The 12,117-nt window shown below is 43.2% G+C and overlaps 1 protein-coding gene across 2 annotated transcripts in view; it reads right to left on the bottom strand.

Annotated features, from left to right (window-relative positions):
* LOC106589364 (glutamate receptor ionotropic, delta-1) overlaps positions 1–12,117 on the bottom strand; it is a 455,232-nt gene that overhangs the window by 219,039 nt on the left and 224,076 nt on the right. For both annotated transcript variants that reach the window (XM_014179240.3, XM_014179241.3), the window contains exon 3: positions 9,085–9,369. In XM_014179240.3, coding sequence (XP_014034715.1) covers positions 9,085–9,369 — 285 coding nt within the window. The remainder of the gene's footprint in view (positions 1–9,084; positions 9,370–12,117) is intronic.

Genomic DNA, 12,117 nt, shown 5'->3' with positions numbered 1-12,117 from the left:
GTATTCAAGCCGGATTACATTTTGCACACTTTGTTGTGTTACAGTCAATTTAAAATGGATTCAATTGAGATTTTGTGTCACTGGCCTACACACAATACCTCATAAAGTCAAAGTGGAATGAGGTTTTAATAAATTTTTTGAAATGAATAAAAAATGTCCAGGCTTTTGCCATAGATGTAAAAAGTGCTTGTCTCTGGACCACACACACTTTAGATTGCATTCTGCTAAGGCACTTGTCTCTCTCTACATTGGTCAGCTACATTGGTGACCAGGGTGGAATCCTTCTGATACGTCTATGGGGCCTGGGCACTCCAATGCTCCTAGAGAGAAGGGGGAATACTGAAGAAAGCGTTGATGATAGTTCTACAGTCTCCATCAGAGGTACAGGCTTTTGGCATAGATGGTAAAGTTCTCGTCTCTGGACTGCAACATTGTAGGATTGTGCCTTCCACGGCACTTGATATACACTACATGACTAAAATGCTCATCTCATTACAAAATCATGGGCATTAATATGGAGTTGATCAACCCCTTTGCGTCTATAACAGCCTCCACTCTTCTAGGAAGGCTTTCCACTAGATATTGGAATATTACTGCGGGGACTTGCATGCATTCAGCCACAAGAGCATTAGTGAGGTCGTTCACTGATGTTGGGCGTTTAGGCCTGGCTCGCATTCCTATTCATTCCAAAGGTGTTTGATGGGGTTGCAGTCAGAGCACTGTGCAGGCCAGTCAAGTTTTTCCACATTGATCTCGACAAACCGTTTCTGTATGGACCTCTCCTTGTTCACGGGGGCCTTGTCATGCTGAAACAGGAAAGGGCCCCCCCCAAACTGTTGCCACAAAGTTGGAAGCACAGAATCATCTAGAATATCATTGTATGCAGTAGCATTAAGAAATAAGGGGCCTAGGTCGAAACATGAAAAACAGCCCCAGACCATTATTCCTCCTCCACCCAACTTTACAGTTGGCACTATGCATTTGGGCAGGTAGCGTTCTCCTGGTATCCACCAAATTCAGATTCATCCGTCAGACTGCCAGATGGTGAAGCATGTTTCATCACTCCAGAGAATGCGTTTCCACTGCTCCAGATTCCAATGGTTACGAGCTTTACACCCCTCCAGCCGACGCTTGTCATTGCGCATGGTGATCTTAGGCTTGTATGTGGCTGCTCAGCCATGGAAAACCATTTCATGGTGCTCCCGATGAACAGTTCTTGTGCTGACGTTGCTTCCAGAGGCAGAATGGAACTATTGGAACGATTTTTACACGCTACGCGCTTCAGCACTCGGCGGTCCCGTTCTGTGAGCTTGTGTGGCCTACCACTTCACGGTTGAGCCGTTGTTGCTCCTATATGTTTCCACTTCAATATAACAGCACTTACAGTTGACCGGGGCAGCTCTAGCAGGGCAGCCATTTGATGAACCGACTTGTTGGAAAGGTGGCATCGCATGACGGAGTCACCGAGCTCTTCAGTAAGGCCATTCTAATGCCAATGTTTGTCTATGGAGATTGCATGGGTGTGTGCTCGCGTTTATACACCTGTCAGCAATGAGTGTGGCTGAAATAGCCAAATCCACTAATTTGAAGGCGTGTCCACATACTTTTGTATATATTGTGTACATTGATTGGCTGGAATGAAGCGAATGGAATGGTATCAACATCTTTTTTTTTCACTCTATTCCACCAATTCTACTCCATTCTAGCCCCTGTTATGAGCCGTCCTCCCCTCAACAACCTACACTGCTATCTACATGCTTTTATTTGGGTTTCTATTCAAAGTATATGATTGAATGTTTCTTAAAGCTTGCAGCTATTTACTTGAAATGAGACATATACTCATGTCAAAACATAATTCAAAAATGTCATTTTTTGAGAGATAGCTAATGAAACACACTTGACTTTTACAGTAGCTGGCTAGGCTAGTCAGACTAACATTAGCTAGCTTTAAATAAATTGGCTAGATAGAAGCAGGCCATTGGCTGCCTTCATCACAAGGAGTATGTATGAGAGTTCTGATTGGTTCCAAGTTTAGCAGTTCGGCAAATTTGAATTAATTGAAGCTTCACGTTTTTGGCTTCGGATCACCACGTAGGTGGTGTTATCCGGATTCATAGGCTAGTAACGCTACAAGCTAAGATTAACAAGAAAGCAGATGAGCTTAAGACTAAGGCCACAGTAGGCGTCTATTTAAGCACTAATGCTCTGTAAATATGTAACTCTTTCTAGTAAGGGTTCGGGGTACATCCTTACTTAGCATTCTCGCCAGGCTTAGGCAATAGCTGCCGTTAAATGAGCAATCGCAGAGTTCACTTGTTTGGCTGTAGCAGATAGGATCTGCTAGATGGAGACTAATTAACTGATAACACTTTATTACATGACTTGGGCAGATGGTAGGGGTGACTGACTTGGGAGTGGATTTGTCCTCCGTTTCCTCCACTCAGAAAGCCTAGCCATGCACTCCTGGGGGAACTGTTTGTATAAATAAATCTGTCAGGGTTCATGTCGTTCCTGCATTCTGCAGGGTGTCTCGATAATATCATCACTCATTTTGAATGACACAGCGAGGGGTAAGGGAGCGGTAAAGGTAATAGGAGTTCTAGGAGTGACTCAGCAGATTTCAATCCAGACATCTCCTCTCCTCCTCGTCGTCCATAAATGAAATCACCTCCGCAGGCTGATATTTGTTTATTTATACTGAGGCTGGCATTACTATCAGGACAGTGGGCATTAGGAACTGCTACAGTAATAACCCCCCTGACTTTACGGCCTGTGATTCATAAAGGTACACCACTAAATATAATGAAATTGCTGCGGACCAAACGTCTAGACTGGGAAAATACAGGTAACTGCCAAAATAAAGGAAACACCAACTTAATAGGGCATTGGGCCACCACAAGCTGCCAGAAAAGCTTCAATGCACCTTGGAATAGATTCTACAAATGTCTGGAACTCTATGGGAAAGATACATTTTCCCATGAGTCATTCCATAATTAGGTGTTTTGTAGATGGTGGTGGAAAACGCTGTCTCAGGCGCCACTCCAGAACCTCCCATAAGTGTTCAATTGGGTTGAGATCTGGTGACTGAGACGTCCATGACATATGGTTTTCTTCGTTTTCATGCTCATTAAACCATTCAGTGACCACTCATGCCCTGTGGATGGGGGCATTGTCACCCTATGGGGGCATAGCCATGTTAGCCAAAATAGTTCAATATACTATGCATCCCTCACTTACTCGTATTTCCGTTATTTGGGCAGCTACCTGTACACGCATAAGCAAAATTATGAAGCCTAGAAGTAAATGAATAATTTAAGCTAGAGTGCTAATAGGCTAAGTATTAGCACATCAGGTCAGGCACATGGGGTGTTGAACTGATGCTGAACTTCAATGCCCTGCATTCAACTCTGATAGTGATTATGAAAATCTTATGTGGCGAACCCTGAACCTGTGTATCCACTCAACCAGCTTACCCTGACCCCTATAAATGACCTATCACCAACATAAAAATACACTGAGGGTACAAAACATTAGGAACACGTTGAGTTGCACACCCTTTTGCCCTTAGAACAGCCTCAATTCATCGGGGGCTGGACTCTACAAGTTGTCGAAAGTGTTCCCGAGGGATGCTGGCCCATGTTGACTACAATGCTTCCCACAGTTGTGTCAAGTTGTCTGGATATCCTGTGGACCATTCTTGAGGAAACTGGAAACTGTTGAGTGTTTCCAGGTGGGTGTGAAAAACCCAGCAACGTTGAAGTTCTTGACACTTTCAAACCGGTGCGCCTGGCACTTACTGTAGTACCTTTTGCACTCAGAACAGCTTCAATTTGTCAGGAATGGACTCTGCAAGGTGGTAAAAGCATCTACAGGGATGCCGGCCCATACTGACCCCAGTGCTTCCCACAGTTGTGTCAAGTTGGCTGGATGTCCTTTAGGTGGTGGATCATTCTTGATACTCACGGGAAACGGTTGAGCGTGAAAAACCCAGCAGTAGTGTATTTCTTGACACAAGCCGATGCGCCTGGCACCTTCAACCATACCCCGTTCAAAGGCACTTACATTTTTTTTCTTGCCCGTTCACCTTCTGAATGACACACACACACAATCCATGTCTCAATTGTCTCAAGGCGTAAAAAAATCCTTGTTTAACCCGTCTCCTCCCCTTCATCTAAACTGATTGAAGTGGATTTAAGTGATATCAACAAGGCATCATCACTTTCACCTGGATTCACCTGGTCAGTCTATGTCTTGGAAAGAGCAGGTGTTCATAATGTTTTGTACACTGAGTGCATAGATATACTACAGCATATCAGCTCCAGACAGCATTGTAAAACCATCAGGCGGAAACGAAGGCAGAAACCCATGTACAGCATTGTAAGGTCACAACCCTGTGAGTCAACACCCATCATCCAGCCCTCATTGCTTTTCACCTCACTCTCCCTTGTTTTATTTCTGTTTTCACAAAGTCAGGAGGCTGGCTAACAGGTGCCTCTTATTGGTGCTGATGAAAACAGGAAGTCCCAGCATGCGTATGGACCCTAGTCGAAAGTAGTGCACTGTATAGGGGACAGGGTGCCAATTCAGTCCCTGGTTGCAGCCAGCCTTAACCAGCCCATCTGTATGGGATTGGGAGTCCATATTTGATGTGGCACTAGCTGTTGTGTCACGCTTGGTGGAACATTCGACGGAGCCGCAGCGTGAGCCAAAGCACTGTGTGAAGGACGGAGCAGATCAATGCAACGGGTAAATCAATTCAATGAACTGTAGCGGTGATGTGTTTTCGCCCTTCTCTCCACATTTCTTCATTCTATAGAGACCCGCTGTCTAAATCCTGAGTCCCAACGCCTCCCACAGGATAATGACATAGCCCAGCCAATGGCAGAGTGGGGCTCGATTATTAAAGCTGCAATATGTAACTTTTTGGGAGACCCAACCAAATTCACATACAAATGCGAGTTATAGATCTGTCATTCTAATGGCAAAGCAAGTCCAAGAAGTGGTAGATCTGTTCTATGTGCGCTATTTCTTGGCTTCGCATTCTTAAGTTTTGTTTTTGCATCTTTTACTTTCGGTTTTGTACACCAGCTCCATACACCTGAAAATACAATATTTTGGGTTATGGAAAATATATTTCACAGTAGGTTAAGATGGTACAATGATTCTCTGTACTTTACTAGAATTTTAGTAACCAGGAAATGGCGGAGCGATTTCTGCATAGTGCACCTTTAATTAATTAATGTATTTATTCATTCATTACTCACTCAGTTATTTTTTACAAGACTGACCCCATGTTCAAAGCAGTGCTATGTAGCAAGTGTTGTGCATGGTATAACCAAAATGACTGCTTTCACAATCAGCTATGATGGCAACTAGTTTGGCTGACGCAACCCGGGTAAAGTCAGGAGGACTTCGAGTTAGGTGTTAGCCAGAAACATGGAGAAAGCAGAGCAGTAAACATTGTTTCAGCAGTTTTTTCTAACCATATGCCAGCCAAAAACTGTCTACACACTGTTCATGGGGCTGAATTTAAAATTAAAATAAAATGCTATGTGGGCATCACTGCCCACATTTCTAAAACAGGTAGAGGGATTTGCCCTTTTGTCCTTTTGTCAGCAAGCAAGAAGAGGGAATTGTCTGTGCTTTATGGAGCGAAGCAGGATTTCCATGAGGAAGTAACAGAGAAAAAGAAAGAGAGAGAAAGCGAGAGTGCGACAGCAAAATAAACAGAGAGAGAAGAGAGAGAGACACAGACATTGTGAATTAAGAGAGAGAGAGAGACACAGACAAAGTGAATTAGAAGAGAGAGAGGATGCAAGACAGACAGAATTAAACAATGAAAGGGAGAATGAGCATGGAGGTTAAGAGAGGACAGGGGAGGCAAGGGAGGCAGGGTGGAGAAGGGGGAGATGGGATGGAAGCAGCAATGCAATCCAAGGTCTCTCCTTAATCATCATCATTCAGCTGTCAGGCCTGGGCCAGGCTGGAGCCAGGCCTGGACACCCAAACCCAGACCCCATCTGCTCCTAATAAACTTAAACAAAGGCCTTAATTTGAATAAATGTGCCTTTTTCTCCTCCCCTCACTTTTTAATGCCTTTGCTCATCAAAAGGAGGGATATTGCTGAGGTTGGGTTTGGAGTTGTGGGGAGGAAAAAGCTGGCTTGTATATGCCTGTTTATAATCCAACTCATTTGGTGAGTCAGATGGTTCAGTGACAACCATTTTTTGCGCTCTGTTATGACATTTGATTGTAAAGTGTAGTGTTGCGCAACCCTCTTTTGTAACGTCCACATGCATGTTTGTTTACCTTGAGAACAGGAAGACATTACGCATCCTCTACGGCCTCTAAAACTCTTTGAAATACTAGAAAAATATAATAGAACATAATAGAACTGTATGCAGGTTTGAGGTCAGGCGTTGTCAGAGGAAGCCCCAATTTTTTGTTCGAAAGGCTCCAGCCACCCAAGCCATAGGCTGTTCTCTCTGCTACCGCACGGCAAGTGGTACCAGTGCACCAAGTCTGGAAACAATAGGACCCTGAACAGCTTCTACCCCCAAGCCATAAGATTGCTAAACAAAACTGCTTAATAGCTCATCAAATGGCTACCTGGACTACCTGCATTGACCTTTTTTTGCACTAACTCTCTTGCACTAACTGTATGCACACACCCTGGACTCTACCCATACAGTCACATACTTACATTGACACCCCAACACACATACACACCCACGCACTACATATGTCCACACACACACATAACATGCGCACACATGCATACTGGCGCCACACAGACTTTCACACTCACCACATATGCTGCTGCTGTCTATTATCTATCCTGTTGCCTAGTCACTTTACCCCTACCTACAGTGAGCTCCAAAAGTATTGGGACATGACACATTCTTTTTAATTATACAATGACTATGAGGTTAAAGTGCAGACTGTCAGCTTTAATTTGAGACATGCTAACCTCTCATGATTACAATAACAGGGGAGGTTAGCATTTTTGGGGAGTAATGATTTGCATGCCTCTGTAAGATTCATTCAGGATTATCCGTAATCATGGTAGCATCCACATTAATGTAGAATTGTTTAGAAACATATTTCATTCTTATTTACAATAAAAGTGACTCAAAATGACAATACATTATTTACCATTCATTTCTATTGGGCACAAAATAATCTGAAACAATACCAAAACAAACTGCAAATGCATCCAACAAGTTTGTAGTTACAAGCTTTATGTAATCATTGTCTGCTGGGAATATGGGACCAACTACTAAACTTTTGACTACTTTAATACACATAAGTGAATTTGTCCCAAAACATTTAGTCCCCTAAAATACTTTTGGTCCCCTAAACCTCGTACTCCTGCACATCGACTCGGTATTGGTGCTCCCTGTATATTAGCAATGTTATTTTTACTCATTATTGTTATTCGTTATTCACTGTGTATTCATTTCTTGTGTCACTATTTACATTTTTATTAAACGTTTTATCTTTAACTCTGCATTGTGGGAAAAGGACCCATAAGTAAGCGTTTTACTGACAAATACAATTTCATTTGATTTGATGAATTGGCTAAAACTACGTGGGGATGACGCAACAAGCTGTGTACAGAACTCCATAGGAATTGAAGTTATATGAAGATGTTGTGGGGAAAATATTGAAGGATTCACATTAAAACCAATCCTCTACAGACTAACACTTTATATTCACTAGCTATCTTAATTGCCTTAGAAGTAAATTGACATCACTTGCTTTCTTAAAAGTCCAATTATAGGAAGCAACACAAGTTAATACAGTGAAACAAACAGGTTTATGAATGCAATTAAAACCATTCATATTAAAATGCCACATTTACTAATATAACAAATGAAGAAGCGCAAAACATGAAGATATAACAGCCGTTTCTAATCTGTTCTTCATATGGATAGAGTGCCATATCAGCTTGCTCATGATTTTGATCAATAACAGAATAACAGCCGGAAACGTTAATATCTTACCCCTACCATGGCCTATGCCACCCACACATGCACTGCAATCTGCTACACTGTTCTGAGAATCCAAATCCCATGGTGAAGAACTGAAAGTCCCTCATAGGCTGTGTTTAGACAGGCAGCCCAATTCTGATATATTTTTCACCCTTTGGTCTTTTGACCAATCAGATCAGCTCTGGAAAATATCTGATGTGATTGGTCAAAAGACCAGTTAGTAGAACAAATATCAGAATTGGGCTGCCTGTGTGAACATGCCGGTAAGCAGTCATCCGACAATAATGAAATAACCTGGGTAATACTGATAAAGACCCTGGTTCAAGGGCATCACTGAAGCAAACCAAACATAGACAGGTTGAACTTCTGAACTTTTCTGTTGCCTCTCTCTACCTTCACAAATGTAGACATACAGACCTATAATGGAACAATATAAAATAGGAAATAGTATTCTAATCTAAAAGCATTGAGCTGCAAGGAACATGCTGTAAAATCATGGTTCCAATCATGGAGCTGCTGTACATTACATTTCATCATACATTTACATTTGTCATTTAGCAGACGCTCTAATCCAGAGCGACTTACAGTTAGTGCATTCATCTTAAGATAGCTAGGTGGGACAACCACATACTGTATCACAGTCATAGTAAGTACATGTTCCTCAATAAAGTAGCAATCAGCAAGGTCAGAGCTAGTAAAGGGGGGGGGGGGGGGAGTAAAGTGTGAGCATGAGTTCTCAAATGGGGATGTGATACTATTTGACTCATTTGATCCTGATTAACACCATTCAATAAGTCTCAGGAACAGGTGGTTCGTTGATGAGTAAGACAGCCTCTCTCCCTCTTCTCACATCGAGATTCCCATGTGACCGTGAGTAAGCTCCATTTACTCCATCCGATCATTCAACCCTGAGGGGCTCCATTGATTGGAGCACCTGTGTCGCCGGAAACACCCCACCCTTCACCTCTCGCCCCCATACCCCTCGTCATCAACCTCCCTCCACCATGCTCCAGAATCCTTTTTAAGCTCCGGCTCTGAAGCAAGTTTACTACCTAGCCACAGCGGGCGCCAGTCCATACTCCACACTTACCATACTCATTGTCATAGAAGACAATGAACTTCTGCCAGCGCAGTTCGCCGACCAGCGTGAGCATGACTTCGTTGAGGCGGACGGGCGGGCGCGCCGCTAAGGTGTAGCGCTGGCCATCAGGACTAGGGTTGAGCTGGCAGGCGGTGCGTGGCGAGCCCTCGCCGCTGCGCTGGACGTACAGGTGCGGGATGTGCATGGCGTCAGTCAGGGATTGGAGGGCGCTGGCCGATGCACAGCCTGTAGAGGTGACCAGAGCCAGGATGCCCTGGGTCATCAGCTCACAGGCTGGGGTAGGAGGTAGAGAAAGAGAGGTAGAGAGAGGGAAAGAGGATTAGTACGGTAAAGTAAGCAGCCCATCAATCCAACTATAAAACACATACTGTATATTGTCAGAACAAGAAAATATAATATTACGAAAATCGAATTCTAGTCTTCAGTGAATACTAATGCTCACATTACAGCTTTGAACACATTGCCTTAAGTCAAGGTAAGTAAATGATTAAGACTAATGATAAGAAGAAACAGTTATTATAAAGAGTCACTGAGTCAATTGCTTCATGACTTCCCTTTGCAATCCCTCAGTTTTGATACACAACCACTGTATGCAACAGTGACTGTGGGCTTTGACAGTTCTACAGTGGACAGCTGACACAGATTACGCATTGCGTTACAGCAACTATAAAGGGATCTGAGTCTCAATCCCCTATAAAATCTTCTCTCCTCATGATTAGTATGACCATTTTCCGAATCTTCTCCACTATTTAGCTCACACATTCCCTCGCCAGACTTGGCAACCTTGAGCACTGACTGATCTTCATTTTAGAGGTCCTACAGAGCTAGGGCAAATTATTCCCGGTTGAGGGATTTAAAAACGAGACACACAGAACTCAGAGTGATCTCAAGCCCATTCGTTCACTGCACCATGAGTCCGCGACAAAGGAGAAAAGACAGTCTCACACTAACACCCGCCCACTGCAGAGGGCTTATGTTACGTTATCCGCAGCAGCTTAAGTAAGACCTCCAGAGACTAGGGTTGTATCCCAAATGGCACCCTATTCCCTACATAGTGCACTACTTTTGAACAGAGTCCTATTGGTGCTGGTCAAATGAAGTGCACTTTATAGGGTATGGGATGCCATTTGGGATGGAACCCTTGGCTTGGACTGGGTGAATCCACAGAGTATAAGAGCATCGCTTTGGCTTTAAAACAAATACTGCTAATGAGGAAGTAATCAAAGAATGCACAGCACTATTCACAGCCCTAAAGCATGATGGGATTGATCTGCTTCACTCCCCATGTCTTTCAAAGAAAATCCCCCCTGTTCCTTTCCCCTGCTTCCCTGGTGACAACACATCCCAGGGCAAACACCCGGGAGCCCAGCCCAGGCCCCTTACCTCCACATCAGCCAACATAATGGATCTGGCAACTGGATTTCCTTGATTGTTTTAAAGCTACCCAAACGGTGTCAAATGAAAATGAAATTAAAAGTGCCTCTAAAACCGGCTGGGATCGATACAAGGTTGGGGAAAAGAGCGAGCGAAATTGTTTTTAATAAAAAGAGAGAATGGGGCCAAGATGGGGTGAGAAGGAGGATTCATTGAATGACTTGCTGACACAAGACAAAAGGGATTGCTCATTGTCTGGCTGGCTATTACTCAAGGCCAATTGAGTGTTAATTCCTGTTACACTGAATTAAAAGCTCTGGTTTGTTGGTGGGTCTCCATCAATAGGACCTTTGCTCACTGTCTATATGCCCCCTGATCCCCCTACACACAGGCTTTTACAAACACACACACACACACAGTCTTGTACAGCTATCCTTGAGGGGACACACAATTCAGTCCCATTCAAAATCCTATTTTCCCTAACCCTAACCTGTAATCTTACCCTTAGCCTAACCTTAACCTTAACCCTAACCCTTAACGTAATTTTAACCTGAACACTAATTCTAACATTAACTCTAATCCCCCTAGAAATAGCATTTGACCTTGCGAGGACTAACAAAATGTCTCCAGTTTGTTTAATATTGAAGAATAGTTAAACACGTCCACACACACACACACAAGTATTGGGACATTGAGACATGTTTTGGCTCTGTGTTCCAGCACTTAGGATTTGATATCGGGTGAACCGTTTAGAAATTACAGCACTTAAGTACATAGTGCCAACATTTTACGGGGACCAAAGAATAGGGACAAATTCACTTATTTGTATTAAAGTAATCAAAAGTTTAGCATTTGGTCCCATATTCCAAGCACACAATGACTACATCAAGCTTGTGACTCGACAAACTTGTTGGATGCATTTGCAGTTTGTTTGGATTGTGTTTCTGATTATTTTATGCCCAATGGAAATTAGTATTAAATAATGTATTGTGTCATTTTGGAGTCAATTTTATTGTAAAAAAATCAGTTGAATATGTTTCTAAATATGTAATGTGGATACTAACATGATTACGGATAGTCGTGAATGAATTGTGAATAATGATGAGAGAGAAAGTTAGACGCACAAATACACTATATATACAAAAGTATGTGGACACCCCTTCAAATTAGGGGGTTCTGCTATTTCAGCCACACCCGTTAATGACAGGTGTATAAACTCAAGCACACAGCCATGCAATCTCCATAGACAAACATTGGCAGTAGAATGGCCTCACTGAAGAGCTTAGTGACTTTCAACGTGGCACCATCATAGGATACCACCTTTCCAACAAGTCAGTTTTGTCAAATTTCTGCCCTGCTAGGGCTTCCCCGGTTAACTGTAAGTGCTGTTGTTGTGAAGTGGAAACGTCTAGGAGCAACAACAGCTCAACCGCGAAGTGGCAGGCCACACAAGCTCATAGCAAGGGGCCGCCAAGTGCTGAAGAGCGTAGCGCATAAAAATAATCTGTCCTCGGTTGCAACACTCACTACCAAGTTCCATTCTGACTCTGGAAGCAACGTCAGCACAAGAACTGTTCGTCGGGAGCATTACGAAATGGGTTTCCATGGCCGAGCAGCTGCACACAAGCCTAAGATCACCATGTGCGT

Source organism: Salmo salar, chromosome 28 (genome assembly GCF_965601325.2).
Source record: "Salmo salar chromosome 28, fSalSal1, whole genome shotgun sequence".
Lineage (NCBI taxonomy): Eukaryota > Metazoa > Chordata > Actinopteri > Salmoniformes > Salmonidae > Salmo > Salmo salar.
The sequence above is the reverse complement of the archived record's forward strand: the minus strand, read 5'-3'. Positions and strand labels throughout refer to the sequence as shown.